The 26,986-nt window shown below is 41.5% G+C and overlaps 1 protein-coding gene and 1 pseudogene across 2 annotated transcripts in view; one reads left to right on the top strand and one right to left on the bottom strand.

The window, feature by feature from the left end:
- lrrk1 (leucine-rich repeat kinase 1) overlaps window positions 1-26,986 on the top strand; it is a 104,648-nt gene that overhangs the window by 39,840 nt on the left and 37,822 nt on the right. The window contains exons 11-25 of the mRNA XM_084354121.1: window positions 2,043-2,155; window positions 2,698-2,768; window positions 4,078-4,207; window positions 5,702-5,814; window positions 7,975-8,189; window positions 15,850-16,014; window positions 16,861-17,033; window positions 17,189-17,309; window positions 17,779-17,938; window positions 18,536-18,714; window positions 18,815-18,912; window positions 20,247-20,418; window positions 20,512-20,681; window positions 21,340-21,479; window positions 23,006-23,324. Of these exons, the coding sequence (XP_084210247.1) occupies window positions 2,043-2,155; window positions 2,698-2,768; window positions 4,078-4,207; window positions 5,702-5,814; window positions 7,975-8,189; window positions 15,850-16,014; window positions 16,861-17,033; window positions 17,189-17,309; window positions 17,779-17,938; window positions 18,536-18,714; window positions 18,815-18,912; window positions 20,247-20,418; window positions 20,512-20,681; window positions 21,340-21,479; window positions 23,006-23,324 (2,339 nt within the window). The remainder of the gene's footprint in view (window positions 1-2,042; window positions 2,156-2,697; window positions 2,769-4,077; window positions 4,208-5,701; window positions 5,815-7,974; window positions 8,190-15,849; window positions 16,015-16,860; window positions 17,034-17,188; window positions 17,310-17,778; window positions 17,939-18,535; window positions 18,715-18,814; window positions 18,913-20,246; window positions 20,419-20,511; window positions 20,682-21,339; window positions 21,480-23,005; window positions 23,325-26,986) is intronic.
- On the bottom strand, window positions 7,057-7,806 carry LOC311259044 (prohibitin 1-like; annotated as a pseudogene). Its single transcript has one exon. The product of its transcript is annotated as a prohibitin 1-like (transcript).

The raw sequence follows: 26,986 nt of genomic DNA, 5'->3' as shown, positions 1-26,986 counted from the left end.
GGATTAAACAAAAATAAATACATATTAGTTAAAGCAAACACAGTAGTCAGACTCACTCCTATGTGTGATGTATTAAGAAGCCTCCAGATGGCGCTGCTGCTGTGTGGTCGGCTCCATGTTTGGCTCATTGATTTACATTCTTGTTGTGCAGCTCAGAAGCACCAGGAGTTAGTTTACAAGTTAGATGTAAAATATTTGGCTCACTGTGCCAACACTAACGATGGAAACATGTTGGGATTGGATTATAGAGCTATTCAATAGAATAGCAAACCAAATAAGTGTGTGGGACATGCCCAGTGTGTGAATGTAGCAACACAAGCAGAGAAGTGCCAAATCATACTGAAAAGGAAAAAGCAGAAAGAAAGAAGTGTCCAGCTGTGGGCCTCGTACAGGAAACATAGATGTGTTCTGAAGTGGCTCGTATGTGTGATTTCAGAGAATTGACCCATTCATTCATTTAGCATGTCTCATTAGTTAGATGTACGTCATGGCTGACATGTGACCTGTAATAGAATGTATTCTGTCCTCCCATTTTCAGCAAAACATGTTTTATCATCTAACTTCATGTCAGACCATTCTTCTATTTCTGTCCTTCACAGTACAGCTCTCCTCTGACCGTACCGTGTTGACAGTATCAGTAATGTTTCCCTAACACCACTGCTGACAGTGGCAGATGTTTCATGGTTTTGTCAGGTGATTTCCAAATGTCAGACGTTAAGGCCGGTGGTGTAAGCTTCCTCTTCCTCTGAATGAAACTCACCTACAAGTGTAGCAGAACAGGTTGTCATATGTAACAGGTTTCACAAGGGTGTTGATGATACTTATGACGTCATCATATGAATACCAAGTTTCATTCATCAAGTTGAAACAAGCAGTTTGTCATGATGTCTGTCAGAGAGTTTGCTGAATCTACCTTTTTAATCCTGTGCAAACAAAGCTCACAGAACAAAAGGTGAGATTTGGGATTTGGGAGCACAAACAGGTTCTTGCATGAGGCCCAGTGACCTTTTTTGTTTTTTTGTCATTCAGTAATACAAGATTATATAGGAAGCTACTCTTGTGTCCTTGTGGTTGGCTGTAGTGCTCCATGCTCCACTATAAGTCCACTATAAACTATATTAAAAAGGGTTGTAAATCAGAGGGTAACTCAAGATACCATTCATGATATGTTGCCCACAAGCGATTCTGCGATAACAGAAACATTGCAAGACAATTGTCTAATGATAGATCACAATCTGTCTAACTCATGAACACAAAATACCCCTGAAAAAGGCAAAGTACAGGAACTTTGTATTTATTCACTGCATTGTCGGGTCAGTTTCACAAAATCTGACATGAACTGAGAAGGAACAGAAACTTGTAAACATCTGTCATCTCTCCAGTGTAAGACAGCCACAAACTGCCATGCAGCAGAGCAGTTCTGGAGTTCAGATGTTTAAAGGAAGGTTACGATGGCTCACACAGTTCTTCTCCTCATACCACAAGGAGTCATGAAGTCAAACTCTCAGGGGAATCTGCACACCAGTGTGTCGATAATCACATCACAAGAGGAAGACTACAATACATTATGTGGTATCGATATGTCCCACCCCTGCTATTAATTGATAATATGTAGATATATTTCACAATTAATCTTGAGGGTTACTTGAAACAAGTCTTTCTTTCTTTCTTAAGAATCTTAAACACAGAACTAACAAAGTAGGGAGAGAGAACGAGAGAAACAAAAGAATAATTGTGTTCAAACGCCACCAGAAGTTGTAGTCCACTGGGTTCGTTCTGACCAATATTTTCATACAAAAAGTATTCAGTGATTAAATGGTGCATTATTATAATGATTATTTCAAAACAAATACAATTAATTGAAATAATGAAAACAGATGATATCCATGATCGAACTGATTGATGTGAGAAACCACACGTTCATCCTGAGCTCAGTGAATTATAGTCACCATGTTCTGATAAGTCTCTGATAGTCTGTGACCCGTGATCCAGTCATCCAGCTGATTGTGTGGTTCATAGTATCTCACCCCTCCTCCCATCAGGGTCTGGTCTTCTTAAGATTATGTGGGAATCAGATTGCAACACTTCCAGCCCCCGGTAAGTGGAAGTGTTCTCGGCTCAGGACCCTCGATCTTTCCAGGAACCAGCTGGGCAAGTAGGTCCACAGAGATAAACACTTTATCGTGTGTGTGTGTGTGTGTGTGTGTGTGTGTGTGTGTGTGTGTGTGTGTGTGTGTGTGTGTGTTTACACTGTCACTGAACAACTCATTCATCCTCAGTGGTGTTAATGACCGTGTGAAGAAACATGCAGCTTTAATGCACATCACAGTCTGTCTGACATTCAGTCAACAAGTTGGTGATCCATTGTTTTCTAGATCGAGATGTGATTTATTCTGATTCAATTTGTATATTTTTTATTAAGTATACCTTGGTTAAATTTTTTACATTTCTTGATGACTAATCAGGCATAATTGACGAAAGGTACAGTTCAGATCTGTTACCTATCATGACTGTTTATCTCTTCAGCTCAATACCTTCGCTCTTTCTCTTGTCAGAACAAGTGGCATGCTTATAAATATTTCTTGACAACTGACTCATATTAAGCTCAAATACACGTATACTGTCAGATCATCCTTTTCATTGCCAGTGCACTCTGTTTATTTGACTTGTTACTATATTTCAAATTGTGTCTTTTAGGACAGAGGAGGAGCCCAAATCCAGAAGGCTGGCCTTCCTCACTACATGGCACAGGAGGGACCCAGACCCAGGTAGATCTGACCGACATACATGGAAATAATTAGACCCGACATACAAATAAACTTAAAGATGCGATAACAGTGTTCCTGCTTGCTACTAATGATGTGGAATTTAGATTTTAGGGATGGTGTCAGGACAACTAACATTGTTCGTGTCATTATTTCGACTCTTCATTGGTATGAACTTGTGATTGTAGCAATTAACATACATTCAAACATTTGTCAGTATTATTTTTTGTTATTTAGGTGAGACCTCTCTTTCCTCTTGAAGATTAATCTCCCTACAGAAACTTTTTATCTTTGACTGACTGTGTAAATAGACTTTTGATGACATGCAATATTTGCCTATTTCCATTGATCGTGTACCGTGAGTTGAGTCCACAAAGTTAAAATTTGTGTTTTCGGGGCATTTGGTCTCATTTTGGTTCTCATTAATCATCTTCATTCGATGGGGTCCTGGTTCACTACGTATTGGGAACAGCTGCTCTGTGACATACCTCACCAGGACTCACTGTGGCTGTCAGCAACACACTTTCTATCCTCCCCTGTGAATTGACCCATCTGTGACCCTGTACAGGCTGGACACACTGGATGCATGGACAGCGTGCGTGTCAAGCAAGGCTGCTGCGTCACGTCATCTAGAGATTCGGATTCTAGCCTACCGTGTCACATGCGCAGTTCTTGGCAAAAATCGTCCTGAACACGACCTGTAGACAGTCATATGGACATCATCATGCGGCACTGCAGCTGCTTATGTGAACACAAACAGGCGAGTGAGCAGCAGCAGCTTGGCAGTACACAGGCGTCCGGTGTGTCCAGCCTGTTACTTCACACTAACCTTTTGATATTTCAAGCTTTGTTGGAAATAAACAGACCTGAGAGGAAGACCTACCAGACAGGCTTTAAATCATTCATGTATTACATATACAAAATACAAATACATACAAAAACATCTGCACCACCAAATATGATTTTCACCCCACTGGATGTATTAACATATTATCTGATTACGGTCCTGTAACTCCAACATGGGTCATGTCCATCTCTGTTACAATGCTGTCTGATTAAAGACATCATTATTGTGTAACAGTGTATTTTATTTTAGTATTACACAATGCTTCACATGCTGTGTCAGAGAGATAACATCCTGCCAACAATTCACTTCTACGGAAGATGATGAGTTGTTTTTCTTGTTTGGAAATGTTCGGCACAGACGAAGCCAAACGAGTCCAAGTCAGCTCCAGTGTTAGCTACTCGCTACTAAACCTTACATAGTGATTTGCTGTGTGCTGTGATCATCTGTATTGCTCTGTCTTGGCAGTGTGTCCCATAGAGTTTTCCATGATTCTGCGGGATTCACTGGAAGTGCTTTACTTGAACGACAACCAGCTTGAGTGTGTTCCCCAATCAGTGTGTGGTCTGCACAGCCTCACTGAGCTCTACCTCTCTAAGTGAGTCCCTCTGTGTGTCTGCAAACCTTCACCTTCTTGATGTTATGTTTGTCTGGTTATACAGAAATCCCCTGATCTGTGGTTTTCCAGCTCTTCATTCATAGACAGATGATGTCCGAGAGTTGCACAAGTTTTAGACTCTGATTTCTCTGCAGGGGGAACTCTTGTCTCTGTCAGTGCTCAAGATAAAGATGTAAAACATACCAGTTTCTGGATGCAAGATCATTTGTCCATACACTAGCCAAGATTCTCTGTAACTGGGGCCATATCCACCAACACTCAGGTGCTCACAGAGCTGGCAGGCAGCATGTCAGCACTATCTGTTCCACAAGGACCAGATTAAATGTAACCTTTTTAGCCCTCATGAAGTACATCTTGAAATAAACAAAATTATAATTTAGATTGCCAGTTTGCTGCTTGTTTTCAGCACTGCTGCTGGTTATAAGTCTGTCACAAATCCCGTATTCCCATATACTGTGTTGCATTTGGATCATTAATGTGATTAAAACAATGTAGGAACTGGCAGACCATTTCTGTTGCAGAGTTCAAAGGGTTGAGTAACAAACCACCCAAAACATCTCCGTCCATGGGAACCACTGCTTGTTATGAGGTCTGTCGTCCTGCTACAGCTGTTTGCAGCTGTTTTATGCGAGAAACACACAGCTCTGCTTTCACACACCCCCCAGAATGATTGAATAGTTTAGGAAGTTGTGGATTCACAGAGTCCTACTGCTGCCAAAAATTTCTTTCGCAACATATCCGTCTGACTCCAGTCAAAAATGTGTTTCTATTCTTATTTCTTGTTGAATGAGCTTCACCGTGTAGAATGATGTATGTGCATAGTTTGACGTGAGAAGGCTGTTTTCACATTCATTGCTCAGCATGTAAAGTTTCTCTGTGTTCATTGATCTTGATGGATCATTCATCTAGCTTTAGAGGCGGGCCTGTAGGCGTGATTTGCGACATCACCAGTAGTTTTGAAGTAGGGGTGTCGCGATGTACTGATTTTGACAAAACACAAGGGAGACAAAGTTATTGATACATTTGACTGATTATCTTCTATAGATATTGCAATAATATAGTTATTGTGAATTTGTTTGGCCACAATAATCCTGCTCTAATTATCAGCATATACAAGTGTGATGTGGGAGCCTGAAGCTTCCAGTGAAGAAGACAATCTCCTATGAAGTAGTTAAACTTTTTAAATGACATATATTTGCATATTGATAGATTCAGGATTTTTGAAGGAGTAGATGTAGTTTAAAGGATTTTAACATGATAATAAAACTAATGAGTCACAGTTTGTTGTTTCTGGAGGGGACCTTTAAAACCCTGGTTGCCTCTTTCAGTGAAAGTCCATTGAATGTCATTTTATTAGGAATTGTTTAACTTATTACTTTATTCAAATCTGACATGTGGATGATAGGTGTCTCTGAACAGCCTATCTTTAATATGAACTGCTGACTCATGTTGTCTCACCTGCTCTGGTAACAGTAATCCTGGGATCCGGGACCTTCCAGCAGAGCTCGGACAACTCTCCAACCTGTGGCAGCTGGACATTGAAGACCTCAACATTGCCAATGTCCCCCAGGAAGTGAGAAAAGAAGGTACAGTCTAAATGTCTTTAAAGACACTTTCAAAAGAAAAGGACCTCTTCAGTTTGAACAGCAAGCAACACGTGTTTTTCACTGTTCATCTGAGCATCTGAGCATGGCTTTCAGACATACAACTGTGAACATCTCCTTTAGAGGAAAACTATGGTTTACATGGTCAAAAATCTGGTTTGAATTGAAGTAGTTCAGTGCCATCATGGAGTGAGTTATCACGTCACCAAGTGAATAACCTGGGTTAAGATCTGGGAACATGGTGATATCTCTAAAAAGGCTTAAAGTAAGAAACTGGTTAAGGAACATAAGCGGTCAGACAGTTAATCCAGACTAACTAAAGCGCTTTGTCTGGAGATCAAACTGACAGTGAGCATGTTGCTCATCATCCCTCACTGCAGTCTGTAAACAGAGAGTCTGGATAATAATCTTACTGCTCTCCTTCATTTCTCTTCTAAATACTTTGTCTAACATGGAGGTTATTGGGCTTTTTCTTCTTTTTTTAGAAAGACAGTTTCATTAAATTTAGCCATTTCTGCATCATGGGGCTTTTACATTTTCTCCACACAAGCTCCACACACAGGGACGATCGTGAAGAATGAAGGCTCATCCTCCAACAGGCACATTCCAGTAGTTTGGGTTTGCCTCTATTATTCATGAAGAAATCATTTACTAGAAGTAGAACTGTTCCAGGCATTTAATGGCTCTGGCAGATCAGAACACAGAGAGAAGTGAAGTCATAAGAATAAATCATCTCTAGTCAGTTATGTCAGTGAATCCAAAGGAGAGCCTTTCATTTCAGATTAAAATATAAGCAGTTAAACAATGTGATGAAACTTTCCAGCACAACACTGACAGAGTAATGGCATCATGATTTATTATCTTTTAAAGGAATCACAAATTGACTTCCCTTTGCTTCCACACATGCAGTGCTTTAAATCACTGTGTAGCAACGACTAATCTTTAGAGAAGTTATCACGTTGTCACTTCTGAAAAAAAGGAATAATTAATGTATTAGATATAGTTTACCCTCCACTTCCTCACACATGGGTGGACTTAATAACTGGTCCATCGCAGACCTTTCGTCTCCCTCCGCGCTGCTATCAGCAGAGTTGGTTAGAGAAAGAGTGGGAGGAATGTGTGTGAAGTTGGGAGTCCTTATTGAATCCTCCAACCAGCCCTTCCACGGCCCATGTAATGGCTGGTGACAGAGAGAGTGAGTAGACGTGAGGCGAGACGTTGTTATCACTGGGACAACTGGAGCAATGTACCCTGTCCTGAGGGCAGGGAAGTGATGTCCTCTGCTTCCGCCAGCTTAGTAGTTTTACCAGACCATCACCAGCCTCCATCAGCGAGTTGGAGGCAGCCTGTGAATCTCCCTCTGCTGAGATGATGGCCGCCAGCTTCTGTTGCTCTGCCTTTTCTATGATGAAATGGGCCCTCAGCCACCTGCTGAGCCACCTGCTTCATCTCAAAAACCTCTGTGAATTATTTGCCAGAGCTCAAGTGTGTCAGTGAAACGTCATCCAAGATTAGGGCGAAGGTGGAGGCCATTCCTGCAAGGTCCTCACTAACCTGCCGAGAGACGAGCTCTCTCTGGGTACTGAGCTCACCAGCATCAAACCAAGCCACTACAGACTGTAAGACATCTGTGATGATGGATTGCAGCAGTCTCTCATCGTAGTCCTCACTAATACCAGTAAAGATGCGTGGCAGCTGGCTGGTCACCGGCTGGAAGAGGATACGCAATGTGAAGATTACATTCTCCAGATCTTTGCTGCATGTGATCACAGGCACATTGAGTGGACCGGAGTGGCAATCAAAGATGGTTAAGTGGGTCCCTTCACCAACAACGCTATCTTGCACTCCTCTGAACCGGTCAGATGCCACAGCCCAGTGCCCTGCATCAACACTGAAAAGTGCAGAGTTCACAACACCTCCACCAACAGCGAAAGACAGCCCCAACTTCCCAATAGACTCAAACAGCTTGGCCATGACAGCAACCTCAGTTTTGCTCAGATGTCCATTTGTTTCAGCCTGTCAGCTCACCTGACTAGACTAGATAAATGTAGGAGTGAAGTTAAATATCCGTGTGTATGGTTTCGTTGTAATGTCATTTCTAACACCCTGAAAAACAAATCTTTATCTCACTGATTTTTTCAGGTCCTGCTTCTGTCCTGGCTTTCCTCCGAGCACACCTTCGAAAGGCAGAGCCTTGTAGACTGCTGAAGATGCTTGTGATTGGTCCAGCCAGGCAGGGCAAGTCGACCCTTCTGGAGATTCTACGGACAGGCCGGGCGTCCCCCTTCTCCCTAACAGAGCACAGCATCTCCACCTCTACCTGGGAGCTGGACAAGCCCAACGGAGGCAAACACTGCGTGAGAACAACACAAACAGCACATTATTAGCTCATTCTGTACATTCAGTGCATGCCCGCACACACACACACACATGGTCTGTCTGTATTTTTCAAACCCTAACAGATGTTTTTTAACCAAAGACAGGGGAACTTTTGAACTGAGCTTAAAATCTAGTAATTACAGTCCGACACTGGTGCTTACTTTGATTAGCTTCTTGATTTCTGTGTCTTTCTTGTTCTTGTTCTTTCTTGTTTCTTGTGTAACAGACTGCACAGAACTGAGAGCATTTCCAACCAAAAGCACAATTAGTCATTCCCTTTTGAATTTTGGTAAAAATCCTGTCATGGTGACTTTGAGCCATGCCAGCAGCATGTTGGTCTTTCTGTCGGTCGATCCACCACTTTGGTCCAGACTAAAGAGTGCAGAAGTCACGGCCCTCCCTGTTTGTCCTATTGGATGTTATTTCGGAAGAAAATACGTATAGTAGTGAAAGGTGAGAGACAAATAACTTTTTGATCCTGCTGGAATTGTGCCATCAATTACACAGATGATGTTTATCAGTTTAAAAGATAATTTTTCAACTTGACAAAGTCGTAGTTTGTCATAAAACTAATAAACTATAAGACTGTGAAAATACACAATTATAAAGACTACACAGCCAGCAGTCGCTAGTGCCGTCGTCTCGTTGAATGGTCACCAAACCCATAACTTAAAAACTGTAGAGCTGAATCCTGATGACTTTGGTGATTCTCTGACTTTCCCTGTAGCAACACTAGGAAGACATTTGGGGTTTTGGATGAATTGTCATGAAATGTGGCACACACATTCACATTTGCCACAAGATGATAAATCCCATGACTTTTTATCAAAGGCCAACAAAAGGTCAACATGCAAAAAGTAGTATTAGTTAGCTAGTAATTAACACGTTAGCATGCTAACATGGTAGACATACTGCTAAATATGAGCATGTTGGCATTGTCACTGTAAGCATTTAAGCATGCTCACAACAAACTCCTAGGGCTCTATCGCACAGTGCAGCGTGAGTGTCATTGCTCATTTCAGACCAACGCAGTTGTCATTTTCACGCCCAGCGCCCACGCTGTGTAAACAGCAATTGTATCTGCATTCACCTGTGCGCCGCTGGGTATATTCATCTTAAATGAGGTGTGGTCAGGCGCACTGATGGCACACTGCGATCTTGATGCAGCAGAAAGTGACTGCACCATAGACAAACAAAAAGCTGTTCTCAATGCGTTGTCTGCTATTTTAAATTCAGACAGTTAGATGCACTGACATAGATAGCTTCACAAAAGTCGTACACTCGGCTTTAATGAGATGCTGCTTTCACATGCATGCAGTATTGTCACTATAACAAATATTGTAGCATATTTAAGCAGCAAAACTAAAAGCTGTAGTTATAAACTTGAAACTCTCCAGAGGTATCAAAATTAAACTTTCATCCTCTGAAATAAATATTTTAGACAATATCTCAGGATTTATCATTTGATTTTTCTCTTGAAAGAAAGACAAATCTCTTCATCAGAAATCATCTGAGTCACTGAAAGGGCGGCAAATGAATGTGTTTTCAGCACATTGAGTGATTTAACTTTTCTTTATGTAGCATGAAAGCAACGAACATTGTTTTTTGCCAGTAGTGGTGTTGAAACATGAGAATCACAATTTTTAATATGTAAACCAACAAATGTGTTCCCTCATTGCATATATTCTGTGATAAAGCCATATACATGCCTCATAATGCTTTTAAAAAACGCTCAAAAAACATTGTTTTTTGTAAGCTAGTGTAAAAGCCCCAATTTTGAAGAAGTGTGTGTGTGTGTGTGTGTGTGTGTGTGTGTGTGCGCGTGCCACAATGTGTTTTAAACTGCACTCCTTGGCACATCTATTTCTACCTTGGCCTAATTGTTATCGGTTGCCATGGTGATGGTAACTAAATTTTTACTGGTAACAGACAGAGAGAGTTGATTTTATAGTGATTTTAGCTGAGGCTCACCTCACATTATCACGTTTCTCCTCGAAGACAGTTACTGCTAACACTTAGATGGTGGTATGGTAGAAACTATGAGAGTCTACTGAGCACATTGTGTAATTTTTGTTTGTTTATTGTAAAAAATGTGGCTCGTGGAGCAGTTTAGAAAAGCGGATATGTTTGCCTGCCAAATATTTTTCCTCTCAGTTTGATGGGACTTATGTGGCAATGGGGCAGTTGGTTAGCACTTCTGTCATTTAAAAGCCCTCTGAGCCAAAAGTATTTGTCCGATTGCTTCCAGAGGCACTTGTGTGCAACAAGCATGCCATTTCCTACAAGCTGATATTTAATTTCCTTATGTGAAGTAAACATTCTGGTAATGGGAGCAAGTTGAAGACAAGGTTTTTAGAATGTTTTACAGCTCCTTCCGACTCTTTCAGTAGGTAACACTTAACAAAACGATGCATTCCTTGTTTGTTTAGATCAGTTGGAATGCAAATAAGGCAGGAAGAGGCATCTGTTCGATCAGACAGAATGAAATTACAAGAAACAAAAGGGAAGGAAGGGGTGTGTTTGCATTCAGACCTGCAGGGGGATCACAGTTGACACGATTAAGGGGTCAAATTAGGATGGGGCATGAGGGACGCATAGCTGGCAAATTGAAACATCAAGGTAGCTGAAAGCTACTCTCAGAAATCACTTGATTATCAAGTCTCCAGCCCAAATGTCTATTTCTTCATCACTCTCTTCATACCTTTGCTAGGTCCTCCCCCCTGGTCGACGCTGCTTCTTTCAGGGTCTTGCATGCCACTGTTAACGAGTCAATGAGTTCATAAGCCAAAGACCATAATCCTTTTATGCAAACAGGCCAAGGTTCACCCACTAGAAGGTTACACTATGTACTGTAGCATTCAGTATGATCAACCATTAGGGAAACTAACACAATTACATGTGCATGATTAAAAGGAATTTCTTTTACATACCATTAAAGTCTGAATTAATGAGCACTGAGCGCACGTGGGACATTTATTCATGCATCTTATAGTGAATCCACGAATACATTCACGCACCAATTTCATCATTTAACGTTATTAGAGAGTGAATTCTGCTGCCTGTTTTATGTCATCTGACACTTCACAAGCAGTGAATGATGGGCTACTCTTTGCTCACACTCTATATGTAAATGGATGTAATGGATGTTCATTTATCCATGCAGTGGACATAAATAAACATAAGAAATATCATGAGAGACTGTTGGTCAAGCTATTACGCTAGTTGTATAAGGCAGTTTTTTTTTGTTGTTGTTGTTGTTTTTTACATCTTCTGTCCCAGTCACACTGCAAGAAATGGTTCTTATTCTGATCTGATCCTCAAGAGCTTTTGTGTCCGTCAGAATTGTGTCTGTCAAAGTGTTTCCTAGTTTATCAGTCTGATAATGTATATAAGAGATGATGATTGAGATAATAGATTAATTAAAGTCATTGTAGAAGATGGCACAAGAAACACATTTTCCCTGCTCTCTCCCTCTTTGTTTTACTTCACCTAGCCTCTACATTCATCTGACAGCATCCAGGTCAGACTTGTTAATAGGAATGTCAGAAATGTCACAGGGCCGACTGAGCAAGATAAGTAAGTACTTTATGTGCTTATTCAGACATTAGAACAGCATGTTGAATTGTAGTCAGATTAACATGAAGGCGTTTGAAGGACACATAATGCATAATGTTCACACTTTTGGGTTACTGCTAGAATAGGTTTACATACTCTATGCTCAAAAAACACATCATACTGTCCAGTGCTGCAGCTCTGTAGTCATCCTCTGTCTGAGACGCTCTGTTTTAGCTCCTGTCTCTTTAAGCCCCCCCTCCCGAAAAGGCCAGTCTGCTCTGATTGGTCAGCTCACAATCCCTAAGCTAGCACAGCTCACCGTTTTTAGCCTCCAGTTAAAGGCACTACTACCATAAATATCACCACAAGTACCGCTTCTAAGCCAAAGATGTCACCACCTCACATGTTAAAGAAGGAATATGATCCGTATGACCCTCAGTCTCACTGCCCAGCAGGCCACAAACTTTATAACGGTCTTTATATGGTGTTGGCAAGTTCACTGCTGGGTGCTTACAAGCTCTCAGGAAGAGCGGCAGGCTTTGAAGCTAGTTTTTGTAGTGGTCAAACCTTGTAATTACGCCACGTGATGCCCAAAAAGACTTTGCGTAAGCTAACATTGTGAAAGAAGCGTCGGTGGATAAATTATTTGGAGTATCACGACCCCTGCGATATGACTCGTTTCACTGTCATAACTGGAGCCAATCGGACCAATAAAATTAAAATTAAAATTATTTTATTCCCATTCAAGTTTGCCAGGGCGCTAAACCGGAATCTAGCCGGCTCGGTCAGCGGAAGGCTCTAGTGTGCTCGCTCTATGGGCTGCACACCGGCCTCCAACAGTGTCCAGAGTTAATGTAACATGTTTGGGTGCTAATCAAAGACACACACAGTTGACAAGCAAATGAATTCCTGTAGTTTGACCATTCCTTTTGTACATAACTAAATATTTGTATAACAAAACTAATGCTAGCTGCGGTATGAACGCAAAAAGCAATATGAAAATAACGGCCCCATACCTCCTACTCATTATTTATTTGGTGTCAAATGAGGCTTAACATTGCCCTGGACTGGGAGAAGCCACATTTCCATAGTGAAATGCTCACGCCTGATTCAACAGGCTGACGACCTATAAAATAACAGTAATGCAACATACAATAAAACATGGCAAAACTTAGATCTTCTAAGTTTGAAGTCGGGTCAGAGAGAGCACGTATTGATCTATTCTTCAGCTTGTACTGTTACAGTCCCTCGTAGATAATGCAGTGCATCGTAAAATCAACTCATGCTCGAGCTTGTGATTTTAAGCAGTCCGTGATTGAAACACACACAAACATCCAACTGTTTTCCAGTCAATGTGAGGACATTTCTGTCATATTTCCATCAAAGATAAAATGAATCCACTGGGTCTTGGCATCCTCAGACAGGAGTAGATGAAGACGTTTGTGTTGATTCTTGCCGCCAACAACAGAGCAGCTCCCGTGCTAACAGGCAGTGGACACGTGCAGTGCTGCTGTGCGGCGTTGCTACCTGGCGTTACCGCTCACTTTGCATTTACACTAGATGTAGAAGCCGCGCTTCTCACACGTGTGTCAAGCTGCGTTGCTTCATCTGGACATTCGGAGTCTTGCCTGTTTTTGCTGCAACACACGCACAGTTCTTGGCAGAAATCGACCTGAAAATGATCTATAGACAGGTCAGATTGACCATCGCACCAGCATTTCACTACAGTTTTAATGTCTGTATATGTAGAATATGTCACAGACATGAAGAGAAGACACAAAACAGGTGAACATTTATACCCTAAACAGGTGAAATGCAGTTTTTTTTTCTGTGCACTCTCTTTTTCTTTCTCTGTAAATTGCCATGATACACCGATCAGGCATAACATTATGACCACCTGCCTAATATTGTGAAGGTTCCCCTTGTGCAGCCAAAACAGCTCTGACCTGTCAAGACATGGACTTAAGACCTCTGAGGGGGTCCTGTGGTGTCTGGCACCAGGGCGTTTTGTAGTGGATCCTCTGGGTCCTGTATGTTGGGGGGTGGGGCCTCCATGGATCAGACCTGCTCCAGCACGTCTTACAGATGCTTGATCAGATTGGGATCTGGGGAATTTGGAGGCCCGGTCAACACCTTGGGCCCTTTATTGTGTTCCTCGAGCTGTTCCTGAGCAGTGTTTGCAGTGTGTCAGGGCACATTGTCCTGCTGGGGGGCCACTGCCATCGGGTAGTGTTGTTGTGATGAGGGGGTGTACTTGGTCCACAACAGTGTTTGGATGGGTGGTGCGTGTCGAGTGGCATTCGCATGAATGCCAGCACCCAAGGTTTCCCAGCAGAACATCGCATTGTGATGAGATGATCAATGTTATTCACGTCACCTGTCAGTGGTTTTAATGTTGTGGCTGATCGGTGTATATACATAACAGGGTGCATGAAAGGGTCTTCTGACTCACATCTGAGAGGACACAAGAGTCAGCTGTTGCTGGGAAGCCAACCTCATTTAAAGCCCAATGAAATGGTTCATATGTTTTGAATGATCATGAAATTTGCTGATGGGGCATTGCTAATTCAACTTAAAATATCTAGTTTTTGTTGCAGATCGTTTTTACAATTCACAAACAAGAAACATAAACATAAGAAACATAATCTGTACTGTTGTTGAGTCAGGGCGAGCTGCCTCACTGGCAGCAGATGCCTCATGTCCGGCTCCAGTGGTTTTGTCAACAAGTTTCACATTGCTGTGTACACCAACATCAGATGCTCCAGTAAATTAAATGTTGTATTTTTGTGGTTGAAAGAGTTTTTGCTGCTCGCACAAAGTTTGCAACAGACCAAAGAGTTCTTTGCATGTTTGACTGAGACATACGTCTGTCCCTCGTCCTCCGTCCTTCAGCGTTTTGGCTTGTAGCCGACTTCTGGCAAAATGCTCTCTTGGTAATTTTGGACCAGAAAGAAAACATACATGTTAATGAACATCCTTATATAATGTACTTGTATAAGTTAGTACCTTGATGCACATTTTTACCCTAAATAATTATTAAGAAGAGTTAACAGTTACCTAATACTTATTATTGTATTAATTAACTGTTAATGCCTCTAACTGTATTAACTGCTGTTCGATAATACACCCTGATCAATTGGTACAGTTACCTCTTAAATGTAGATACTGTGTCAAAAACATAATCCTGGTAATAAAAACAGTAAATACAAATTAAAATAACAAACTTTTGTTTTTGGGATCACAACTATAAAATTCAACTTGTACAATCTCTATCAAAACATGTCAGTCATCACAGCTGGCTACGAAGCTGTGATGACCGACATGTTCTGATAGAGGTACTAAAGATGTGGAGCTCCAGGCAGGACTTTGGCCCAGTGTGCAGCCATGCTCTCCTTTACAGCTGCTGCTGTTTCTGATAGAGACTCTGGAGCAGGAGCAGGTTGTTCTACAAGTTTTTATTGAGCTTTGATGGAATTTGTTAAGACTCACCTTTTCCCTCTGCTCGTGTCACTCCCTTCATATAGTTCTGGTTTCATTTATCCAGGTTTCAGATATGATATCACATTTGAGACAGGCTGAAGACAAACAGTGGAGTTGAACTGACTTTCAATTGTAGCATTAAAAATGTACAATAAAAAATGTAACAGCAGTGTCTCCTCTCAGAACCAGCTAGTCATCAGTCAGTCTTTATGTGTGTAGTGCCAATTCACAACAAAGAGGGAGGGGGAAGAGAGAGTGTATAATAATAATAATAATAATAATATTAATAATATTTGAAATATGAATATTAATAAGGCTGAAAATATAATAAAAATAGAGAAGATAATGCACAGACACACTGTCGACACACAGGGATTACTTTTTCATGGAAAAGTAGTTCCCATTAAACTGTTCACAGTCGGGTCTGTGGATCTGTTGCTCATAGAAACTATGACAAAACCAGGGAGAGGATCTTTCATGACTTTTTGATATTGATATTGTCAGAATACCTCCTGAAGAAATTTTTTTATTCCTGACACATCACATGCTCACTCATCAGCACCTTGTTTAGAGTTAACTTAGTTATCGTCTTGTTACCCACAGAAGAACTCAGTGGTGTTCAACGTGTGGGACATCGGTGGTCAAGCCAGCATGTCCACAGTGAACCAGTGTTTCTTCACTGATAAAGCTCTGTACATGCTGATCTGGAACCTGGCTCTGGGAGAGGAAGCTGTGGCCAACCTGCAGACATGGCTGCTCAACATAGAGGTACAACTTAGCTCTCACATACACACACACACACACACACACACACACACACACACACACACACACACGATCCAGCTGTTCTTCAGTGTGTCAGAAAGTGAAAGGTGTGACTGTGAGAATGTGTCGGTGAAGAAAGAGCTGGTGGGAGGAGAGTGGTCTTATTTCAAGTGAAGTCATTTGGTTGTTACACCACATAAACCAACCACATACAGACAGGTGTCATTTATTAGAAGTATGATGACATCACAGATGTTGAAACGGCTTTCACTCAAATGGTTCACTGAAGCCTATTTACTAACTGTAACATATAACAATGCCTTTCTTTGCTTCCCACTGATTTGTGTGGTTAGTTTCAATAATTATTTGTTTTACGGGCTCACTAGAGCAATATTTTCCTCTGTTGTAGCTTTGTCTTGTGGAGAGTTTTTACTCTGGACCTACCTTACCTGCAGGCTGCTGATAAGGGCCTGTATTTATCAGTCCTGAATATAACATTCAATACAAGCACTGATGCTTAACACACTAAGGCATTGATTGACACATGTAACCACTTAAATATGTAGGTTATAACATGTTTTTTTGCCAACAACAAAAGCCAGAGTTTGGACATTGAGTTAAGAACTGTTGTCGTTTTGTGTTTTGTTGTTTGTTGTTTGTTGTTCATCGGGCTAATGTGTTTTGCTTGTTATGTTATATGCAGAGATGGCTGTTTGATATACAAATTAAATCTAACCCTCTAAAGCAGTGTGGAGCACCCTGATTCAACCAGTATGTTAGCTTATATTCCATGTTTTCTTGAATGCACATTCAATAAGCAGTTCAGCTCTTGTGCGTTGTGGCTTTTAGGCACGGGCACCCAACTCAGCAGTGGTGGTGGTGGGAACGCATTTGGATCTCATCGATACCCGGTTTCGCACTGAGAGACTGGCTACACTCAGAGCTTATGTTCTGGCTCTTTGCCGATCCCCATCAGGGGCTCGAGCCACCGGCTTCCCTGACATCACCTGGAAACACCTGCAGTAAGCTCACATTTTGCATTCATTGTTTGTTTATCTGTACTGATAAGTACAGGCTGCACTGTTTGTGTATGCTTCATGCCAGTTGTGGTTGTATCACTAGTATGACAGAAAATCAGTCTGTGCTCATGTATGTGTGTGTGTGTCTTGGTGCTCAGTGAAGTGTCCTGTAAGACTCTGGAGGGTGTGGATGGGCTGAAGAAGCTCATCTACCAGGTGGCTCTCTCCATGAAAGACAGCAACAGCTCAGCGTTTGGCAGTAAGCTGCTGGGCAGACTGGTGAGTGATGCTCTGCACTGTGTCACTGTTTGGACCAGAGGAGAGAAACTAGTGAAAACCTGCAGTAGTACTTGCATACATCCCTGTTATATCTTAGTGTGTTATATCTGATTCAGTGGTGTGGAATCAGGTTTATTGCATCATTGTACTTTTTAATAGAGCTTGTCAGTGTGAAATAATAGCAGTTGAAATCTCCCTCTTCACCTGTACATGCTTTAGCATCAGTCCAAATATCAAAGTCACACAACAGTAAATACCAAAAAACGGCACAATCACAACAGGTGATGGCTTATTGTTGTGGCAAACACAAATCTACTGAAGAAACTTTTACAATAGTTTCTGAGGTTAGTTTTAATTTAGTTTAGCTACTATTTTATTAAAAGGCTCCAGATTAGATTAGATCATAAACCTGTCAAAATGATCAAGCACTTAAAATCTTCCTGATGTTGACCTTTGTCTCCTCCATCAGATCCCCAGGAGCTACCTGACACTTCAGGAAGCAGTGATAGCAGAGAAACAGAGGCGAGCTGGTGAGGGAGAGGTCCAGTACCTAACTGATACCCAGCTGGACTGCATTGTTGAACAGAACCCTGGAAGTGACATCAGAGACTATGAGGACCTGCAGACAGGTACTGAGACTTATTCAGCCAACACATTTAATGTGACAATAATTAGTTTGACTTGTCAAAATACATGTCCTTGTACAAAATAGCACAACATTTTTTTTGAGAGAGCTTGTCGCTGATTGTGGAAGTATCAACCAGAAATAACGCAAAGAATCAGGAACCAAAACCTGGAAACATACACCGGAGAGGAGGCACTACACCCAGGCACATAATCACCATGGGGGTGATTACGGTATTTTTGTTACTCAAGGGTCATCTCAGTCAAAGGTGCTTTGAACAACTCCAAATCTTCCTCAACCTCATGTCTCAACTTTTGTATTTAACACATGTAGAAACAGAAACTGAGACATTGTGATTAGACAGCAGCCCTACAACTTGGAGGGATTTACTGACCATCCAGCAGCTTACTCAGCCTCTGTGACTGCACACAGCTCTCAAAAAGTACTCACACCCTCCCTCTCTAAAAAGAAAACTAGTTGGGTAATGTGAGTGAGCCAGACAAGACCACACACCATTTTTACAAGACATCTTTCGAAATAACTTTCACTTCACATTTATGAATATTTTATGACTTTCCTGTGTTTTTTCAACCACCTCTAGCCATCAGCTTCCTGATAGAGACTGGGAACCTGCTGCACTTCCCTGACACCAGCCACGGCCTGTGTACTCTCTATTTCCTGTGTCCTGTGTGGCTGTCAGAGTGTCTGGAAAGGATCATGCACCTCAAGTCGTCTCACTCTGTGGCCAGGAATGGAGTGATCCGAGTGGAGGACTTCAGGGTAAGCTGACATTTCAGGAAAAAAAGAAGGGCTCTCTGACTTGTGTTAATTGTGGTACTGACTTCCAGTGGTGATGTCAATGATGATGTCTGTTGTACAGATGCTATTGGTGGGAACAGGGTTCACCCAGCATACAGAGGAACAGTATTTCCAGTTTCTTGCCAAGTTTGAGATTGCACTCCCTGTGGCCAACAACAGGTAAATATTGTCTATATACTAGTTGAGACTAAATTGATACAAATACTGATTTTCGGTTGAGTTTTGCTATTTAATTGTGTTTTATTATGCTACATACAGTACCTAACAATTAGCTCTGTATAAACAGGTAACCAAACTTAAGCTGCCACTTAAAGACGTAATATGTAAGATTTCTACATGAAAATGTCTAAAAATAGCCCTTTGTAATATACTTTGTTGAGTTGTTATTCAGTACATTATTCCAAGTGATTCCAACAAAGTTCAAACCAGAGAAGTTCACTCAGGTATCTCTGCATTTTATTTGGTCGCCTGTCACTACAGTATGACAGTGACAGGCGACTTTAATGGCGTGTTCACCACCAATGAAGCGAGTTAGACCACAGGATCATTTGTGTTTATTCGCGTAGCTCGGTAACAGCCAGATAACTTTACTGTACATTAGCCATAAGCTAGCGTGCAACGGCATGCACCAAAACTGTGTGTGTTTTGATTTGTCCTCTCTCCTCTTTAACCCATGACCAATGTTACAGAGAGGAGAGGGTTAAAGTACATTGGCCCTCCAGCTCCAGTCAGCAGTCAACATTACAGCACATACACTCCTGACAACTAAGGGTACATTCAGACCAAATCAAGTTGGTGCGGCAGTGTGGGAGCGTCACTCCATGGTCCGTGTATGTGATGTGTTGGGAACCCATGCTGATCAGTTAACCGAAAGGCCAAACTGCTATGTCGTTATGCTACTAGCATGCTGGTCCTACTAGTGATTGTTTGTCCTTACTGATTAAAAATAACGGTAAACAACCTGGATGCGAGGCAGATCATTACTATGTGTTTTAAATGGGGGAACAAGACCAAACTGAGTGATCACAAGTGAAGCACAGCGCTAAACAGAGAAATGTCCGTTGTGTTACCTCTGTAGCATTTAGCCATGCTAAATGGCATGCCTAGCCACTTACCTGGCTCTGGTCATGCCTCTGCCACCGTAGGTTAAACATGCCGGTCCTACAGTGATCTTCGGCATCCACTCAGGTGTTTTGACTGGTGCACAAAGCCAAACTGAGTGAATACTCATGACAGATAACGTTTACAATCCACTATGGTTGTAGTCATTCATGCTGTGAGTGATTGCCAGCTTATGTAATTGGCCACCGCAATGTGACTTCCGCTCTGCACCTGACTCTGGTCTCCAGAGCTGGCTGGCTGAGCAGCGTCGCAAATATGAAAGCAACAACAAAAACATCCTGGCAGTAGCACCAAGCAGCCATCATACCTGCAGTTTCTTCATTTTCTAGTTTAAAATGTGTTCTTCATTTGATCATTTCCTGTTGTTGTAGCTATCTGCTGCCCCACCTCCTTCCCCACAAGCCAGCCATGGACATCCACGGCTTCCGCCAGCAGACCAACAACACCTTGCAGCGCCTTATAAAGATGAGCTTTGTTCCTGCTGGGTTTTGGGAGCGCTTCATCGCCAGGATGCTCATCAGTCTAACAGTTATGGACTTACAGGTAGTGAAATCAGCAGATTGTCAGCATTCACCTGTTGCGCTCATATTCTTACAGCTTTTTACATTCATGGCCTGAAATGTTGTGTTTGTGCAGTCATTTGAGCCCAAAAAAAACACCAGGAACCAGCGCAGCAGGAACTCTGTGATCTACAGCTTTGCTGGAACCCAGCAGAGGAACCGCTGCAGCACCTTCAGAGTCCGACGCAGCAAGACCATCTACTGGAAGGAGGGGCTGCTGGTCACTTTTGATGGAGGTTACCTCAGGTCAGAGCTGGGGCCAGAAGGCCAATAATGAAATAATACAAATGCTTAAGTGAGGAAATAAAGAGTGTGAGAAATGGAATGGAATGGAGCTTCAGTTAGATTTAGAGCCAGTTCTGAATCGGGATCAGCAGACTTGAGTGAAAAGCCTGTGGAGGCAAACAGTAGGATGGAGGAAGTATTCAGTCAGCTTCAAAGAGATATACTGGATTGCACTGAAAGTGGGGATGTTCACAAGTTCACAAGTTCAACTGGGACATTACAGGGGATTTCTGAAAAATGTTGTCTTTTTTAGAAGGTTTTAAACAATCAGAACAAATAATCTTTGTTCAAAATATGCACCGAACATATTACTGCGTGTCTCAATGTCTTAAGTCAGGGGATATTTAATATAGTTTACCTTTATATATCACAGCAGTCTCAGTGCTTTGATTTACCATGACACATAATGTATGAAAACAGAAAATCCTGTAACACATTAAGGATTAAACATCTCTAAAATCAAATAAATCTAAAATAATTGCAATTAATCAACGGGAAGACAAAATGAAAAAGTACTGCCCCACATCAGCTGCCGTGTACAGGCTGATAGGTGAGGTGTTGAAAAGTGGATGAAACTTCCAGTGAAATCAGGTGGTGACATGTGTTTGTGTCTCGGCAGCGTGGAGTCATCAGATGTCAACTGGAAGAGGAAGAAGAGCGGAGGCATCAAGATCATCTGCCAATCAGAGATGAGAGATTTCTCTGCCATGGCCTTTATCACAGATCACGTCACTTCTCTGATTGAGCAGTGGTTCCCTGGTTAGTGCACTGCTCTTAGTAAAGCTCTTTGTCTTTAGATAACATTGAACACTGACTCAATTCAACTCAATTATTACAGGAGAAAAAAGGTTTGTCAAAAAAAGCAAAGCAAAGTTATCAAGAAGTCTTAAGTTGGTATTTGCTATATAACATATTGACACCAGTGTTAAAACGTTTGAAAGAGACTGTCTATAACACCATTAGACTATGCACAAATAATAAAATTCAAAAATGTTTCCATGCTAGAGTAACCAGTATAATAAGGCAGTAGTCATTATTTTGATATATTTTGCTCATTTTGGATAATTATGATCCTCGAATGAGCCGGCCCAAAACCACATTACTTCACTGCGTTTGAATAAAAGCTGATCAATAATTAACCCACTCTTAGTTACACTTATGGACAATACAGATGTTGTTAAAAAACTGTTATATAATTTATGATATACTTAATTGTTCATACCAAATACTTAACATGTTTAGGGGTTCTATAATGTTAAAGTTGCATAGTTGATTGTTTTTGCTGCTTGTGGCCAGGCAACAAGTTGAAAACATCTCTTTATAAACTTGTTGGCCAAATCTTGACACATGAAGCAGACAAAGAGCAAAGTTAGCATCCAGATGTAGTCATGTCTTTGTCCACTTGTTAAAGTAACATAACTCTTTGAGTCATTAATGTAATCAACATGAAGCTACCGATGTTAAAATGTGAGTCATCTGAACATCATTTAATCTAACTTCAGCTGTGTCCAACTGCTGATGAACAAACTATCTTCAGTCTGCTATCTGAACAACACAACTGGTTGCTCTCCTCTGAACACCATCCAAGATTCATAGAACCCTAGTTACATATGTATATTGTTTACGCTGTACATATATGTATGTATGTGTATATATATATATATATATATATATATATATGTTTATATATATGTACACACACACACAGTGTGTATATACACTGATCAGGCATAACATTATGATCACCTGCCTAATATTGTGAAGGTTCCCCTTCAAAGCCAAAACAGCTCTGACCTGTCAAGACATGGACTGAGGGTGTCCTGTGGTGTCTGGCACCAGGGCGTTTTATAGTGGATCCTCTGGGTCCTGTATGTTGGGGGGTGGGGCCTCCATGGATCAGACCTGCTCCAGCACATCCTACAGATGTTCGATCAGATTGGGATCTGGGGAATTTGGAGGCCCGGTCAACACCTTGGGCCCTTTATTGTGTTCCTCGAACTGTTCCTGAGCAGTGTTTGCGGTGTGTCAGGGCACATTGTCCTGCTGGGGGGCCACTGCCATCGGGTAGTGTTGTTGTGATGAGGGGGTGTACTTGGTCCACAACAGTGTTTGGATGGGTGGTGCGTGTCAAGTGGCATTCGCATGAATGCCAGCACCCAAGGTTTCCCAGCAGAACATCGCATTGTGATGAGATGATCAATGTTATTCACGTCACCTGTCAGTGGTTTTAATGTTGTGGCTGATCGGTGTATATACACACTGTATATCTTTTATCTCTGTTGTAGCTTTGACAGCCAGTGAGAGTGATGGGAGCCTGCTCATAGAGCAGTATGCCCCCTGTCCCCTCTGTGCCTCACCGGGCCAAAAGAAGCAGACCAAGTCACCAGCCAGCCAGCCCAGCCAGTTGGAAGAGAGAGGAGGAAGTGGAGAAGATGATGAAGGAGGAGGAGGAGGAGGGGCTGCAGGAGTTCATTACTTTAATATGGAGGACTGTGTGCTGGCTGCAGTGGAGAAGGAGTATATCATCTGTCCTCAGCATACTGACCAACCAGTCAACCTCCAAGAGCTTGTCCCAGAACTCTTCATGACTGACTTCCCTGCACGGTAACCTCTCACCATTTAATGGATCTTTTCATTTTACAGACTGAAACTTGTGGAAGCGTTGGTATTTTGTTTTTGTACTACTTAATTCTACAAGTCCTGGTCATGTTTCCATCTGTTCCATCTGTATACACAACCTTTGACCTTTCTATTTCTTCTTTAAGTATGTGAGTGTATTTTTGGGCCTCAGGTTGTGTAGTCTTATTACAACTCTTGTGGTGGAATACATCCAGTGACGCTGACTGAGAACTGAAGCTGCTTTTACAACACTGCTGGTGTAGACAAGGTGTAGGGTCAGCACCTGGCTCATCTAGTCTTACTGTTGTTAGCCTGTCTTAAGGAGTGAATGTTAGACACTGAAAATTTAAGATTGCATGAAAATTATATTTGTATATCAAATTATGTTGTGTGGGGAGAGCCAAGTGGAGCGGTGTGCACAGCCACTGCTCAGGCCAGCTCCGGAGGAGAGAGTGGGGTGTAGAGCCAGACCTTCTGGAGGGATTAACACCTAGGGCTCTACAGTATTTTATGCTCGGCACATAGTGTCCTTGCTCGGTCCAGACCGACATGGTTGTCATTTTCATGCCCAACGCCCATGTTGTGTAAAGAGCAAATGTACCTGCACCCACCTGTGCTCCCCTGGGCGTGTTAGTCTTAAAGAGAGGTGTGGTCAGGTGCACTGATGGTGGATTGCTGTTTGGAGGCAGCAGAAAGTGATATAGACCAACAAAAAGCTGTTCTAAAGCTAAAGGTGCAGTCTGTTTCCTGCTGTATCAAAGGACGCATTATTCAAAAGATGCTCCTACACAGGCGGGTTCACACCGTGCACATGCTCTGATTGTATTTGAGAGGCTGCTTTCAGTTATTTATAAAACATTTCCATGCACGCAGTATAAGTTTGTACTGCAGCAAATATAATGGCGCATTTAATCAACAAAACCAAGAGCCGTTGTTCTGTTGCTGGAGGATCGCTGCAGGTAGTGTCATTTATATTTTCCTCATTAAGGACATATTTCACTTCTCTCATCCCACCTAATAATTAATGATCATGTTTTTTTCATGCAGTCTAACATAGTTGTTGATGGGACAGATGACTGTGAAATGGCGGGGCAGAGGGTCCAGCAGCCGAGGACCAAATCCCTTTTCCCTCAGCAAAGACGAGTGCAACTGTTTAATAGTAATGCTCCAGGTCCCAGTGCAACTGGCTCATGAAGGGAATAAAAGATGACACTCACTGGTTTTATTTATGTTCCGCCCAAAACGTAGCCATGAGTAATTCAGAGTCTAAACACAACCCCTTTGCGCATCTGCCGTTTAACTAACAGAATGGACTTGGACACAAAAAAATGCACTAGCGTCTTGCACTTTAGACCAAAAATGTACTTAACTCCATGACTGTAACATTAAAAAGAGAGGGGGAAAGAAGGGAGAGAACTGGAGTCTGTGGTGAGTGCTGAGATGAGTGAGAGGTTGACCTGAATTCACAGACACACAAATCCTCGTGCGTGCTGTTGCTAACTAGCTTAAGACTAATGTATACGGCCATCTGGCTATTTGGGGTGAATACACATGAACCCAACAGATAAACAAATGAAGCACATGGATTTCTCTGGGTTTGAACATTTGGGTTGTATTGAAATGCAGAAATCTGACACATAATAGATTGAGATGCAGTGGTTTCATTTATAAAAAGGAGGAAATGCTTCATAGCAGGTGTGGGTGGGCGGACAGTTACGCAAGCATATCTCTGTCTCAGTAAAATAGCACAGACTCATGGAAACCTTTGCTGCAACAGTTAAACAGCCCCTCCAAACATTAGTACAATGGAAAATGTTTTCTTCTTGAGCTCTTAAAGAATGTAAGAAGTGTGCACACATTGAGTTAGACTGGTCTTTTATTACCTCCACCCAATAGGTTATAATTTTGCCTCTGTAGGTTTGCACTGAACGGAATTCTACCAGGCTTGGATGGAGGATGAGTCTCAGCCCAGAATAGACCCTATTAACGTTGGTGTGGATCCAGATATGCTTTTACATTGTGAGATTGTGAGAGGGTGTTTTTCAACATTTCCAGTTAAAGTGAACTCTTCTTTGAGACTATATTCTGGTCTGGTTTTTGTTCCCTTATTCCAGGGTGGTGCTCCGTTATTTGATTTATATTAATAATTTTTATTATTAATTTTAATAATTACTATTAGTAATTATTGATTACTATTAAGCAAACCTGCCCTACCTTGTACCCAAACCTGATTTTGGATATTGTTTTATCATGATATGGCATTAGTGTTGTCTTTTCCTGATTTTAAAGGCTGGAGTACACTGATGTAATTTTCTGAATTTACCAAGCTGTTCTACTTGTTCTAATATTTGCCCTTACCCACTCAGTCATTATATCGAAATTACTGATGATTATTTATAAAAAATCTTACTGTGTTACAGTTTTTGCCTAATGCTTAAACACTAAAAGTGGTTGCTATGCCCAAAGCATCACAACCTCTAACTGTGGTGACCATGCCCTAAACAAAAGCACCAACCCTGCAAACATATGCTTTGCACTGTGTTTGAAATTCTCCAGCACACTTATTGCAAAACACTACAGACTGTTTTTTACATAAGACACATTGTTCAAAAAGGAAATCTCAGGCAATCATTGGGAAAACACATCTATTTAAAATACAAAACACAACTAAAATTGGACATGAAAACATTGAAAACATTTAAAATCTCATTGTAGACCAATCAGTCTAAGCCATAGCACTACAAATACACCTGATGTGAACTCAGCTCCCTCAGCATGGAGGCAGAAAGAGGAAGAGGGAGAGTAAGAGCAGTAGCAGGATGAGGAAGAGGACGAAGAAGGGGAGCAGGCAACAGAAGGAGACAAATATCTGATGCAGGGGTGCAGATCTGATGTCAGGATTAGGGGGGGACACAAAAGTGATTTTTTTTTTTTGCCCGTATGCAACTCATACCATGCCACCATAAATCACAACTTCGTAGAGGCTCGCCATATCATTCAAAAAGTCCTGCATTTCTTTTTAGATGTGAATCTAAAATGTGAAGAATGTGAAGTCTGAAAATACATTTGTTGAATAATTTAGGGTATCTTTATTGGGGGGGGACATGACTATGTGCAAGTAAGCCGCCACCATTTTGATGCTAAAAACAGTTTTGAAATGGGATTGTTAGGTTTTGTTTCAAGAGTTTCATTTTGCCGTATAAGTTAGGAGTTTATCTTCATGTGCTGTGTCTTACTCGGCCTGTGTGTTAAGTTATGACACAGTGAGCCAAAGTCTGCAACATGTGTCAAAGCATTCGGCAAAAACTGTAATATTTTGTTTAAGTACCAGTCGTCATACCTACAATATTGTTTCAATATCTCAAGGTATATGGGGATAGGTAAATATGGTAATATTTGATTATGTCATTAAGCCCAAGCATTTATGAGGAGCTTTTGAGCAGATTTTAAATATCTCAAGATACAGTATATATCATATATCACATATCACATATATAGCCTAAATATATCACAATATTATTTCAAGGCCATCACCTAGCCCTACTCAATACTCCATACTTATTGGTACAGACACACTTAAGTCAGTTCTGAAAAAGTAGAATGAACTATGTAAGTTAATCATATATTGAAGTGTTTGAGCTGAATAC

The sequence above is a fragment of the Pagrus pagrus genome, assembly GCF_965226575.1.
Source record: "Pagrus pagrus genome assembly, chromosome: 1".
NCBI lineage: Eukaryota > Metazoa > Chordata > Actinopteri > Spariformes > Sparidae > Pagrus > Pagrus pagrus.
This window is presented reverse-complemented; position numbering and strand designations above follow the sequence as displayed.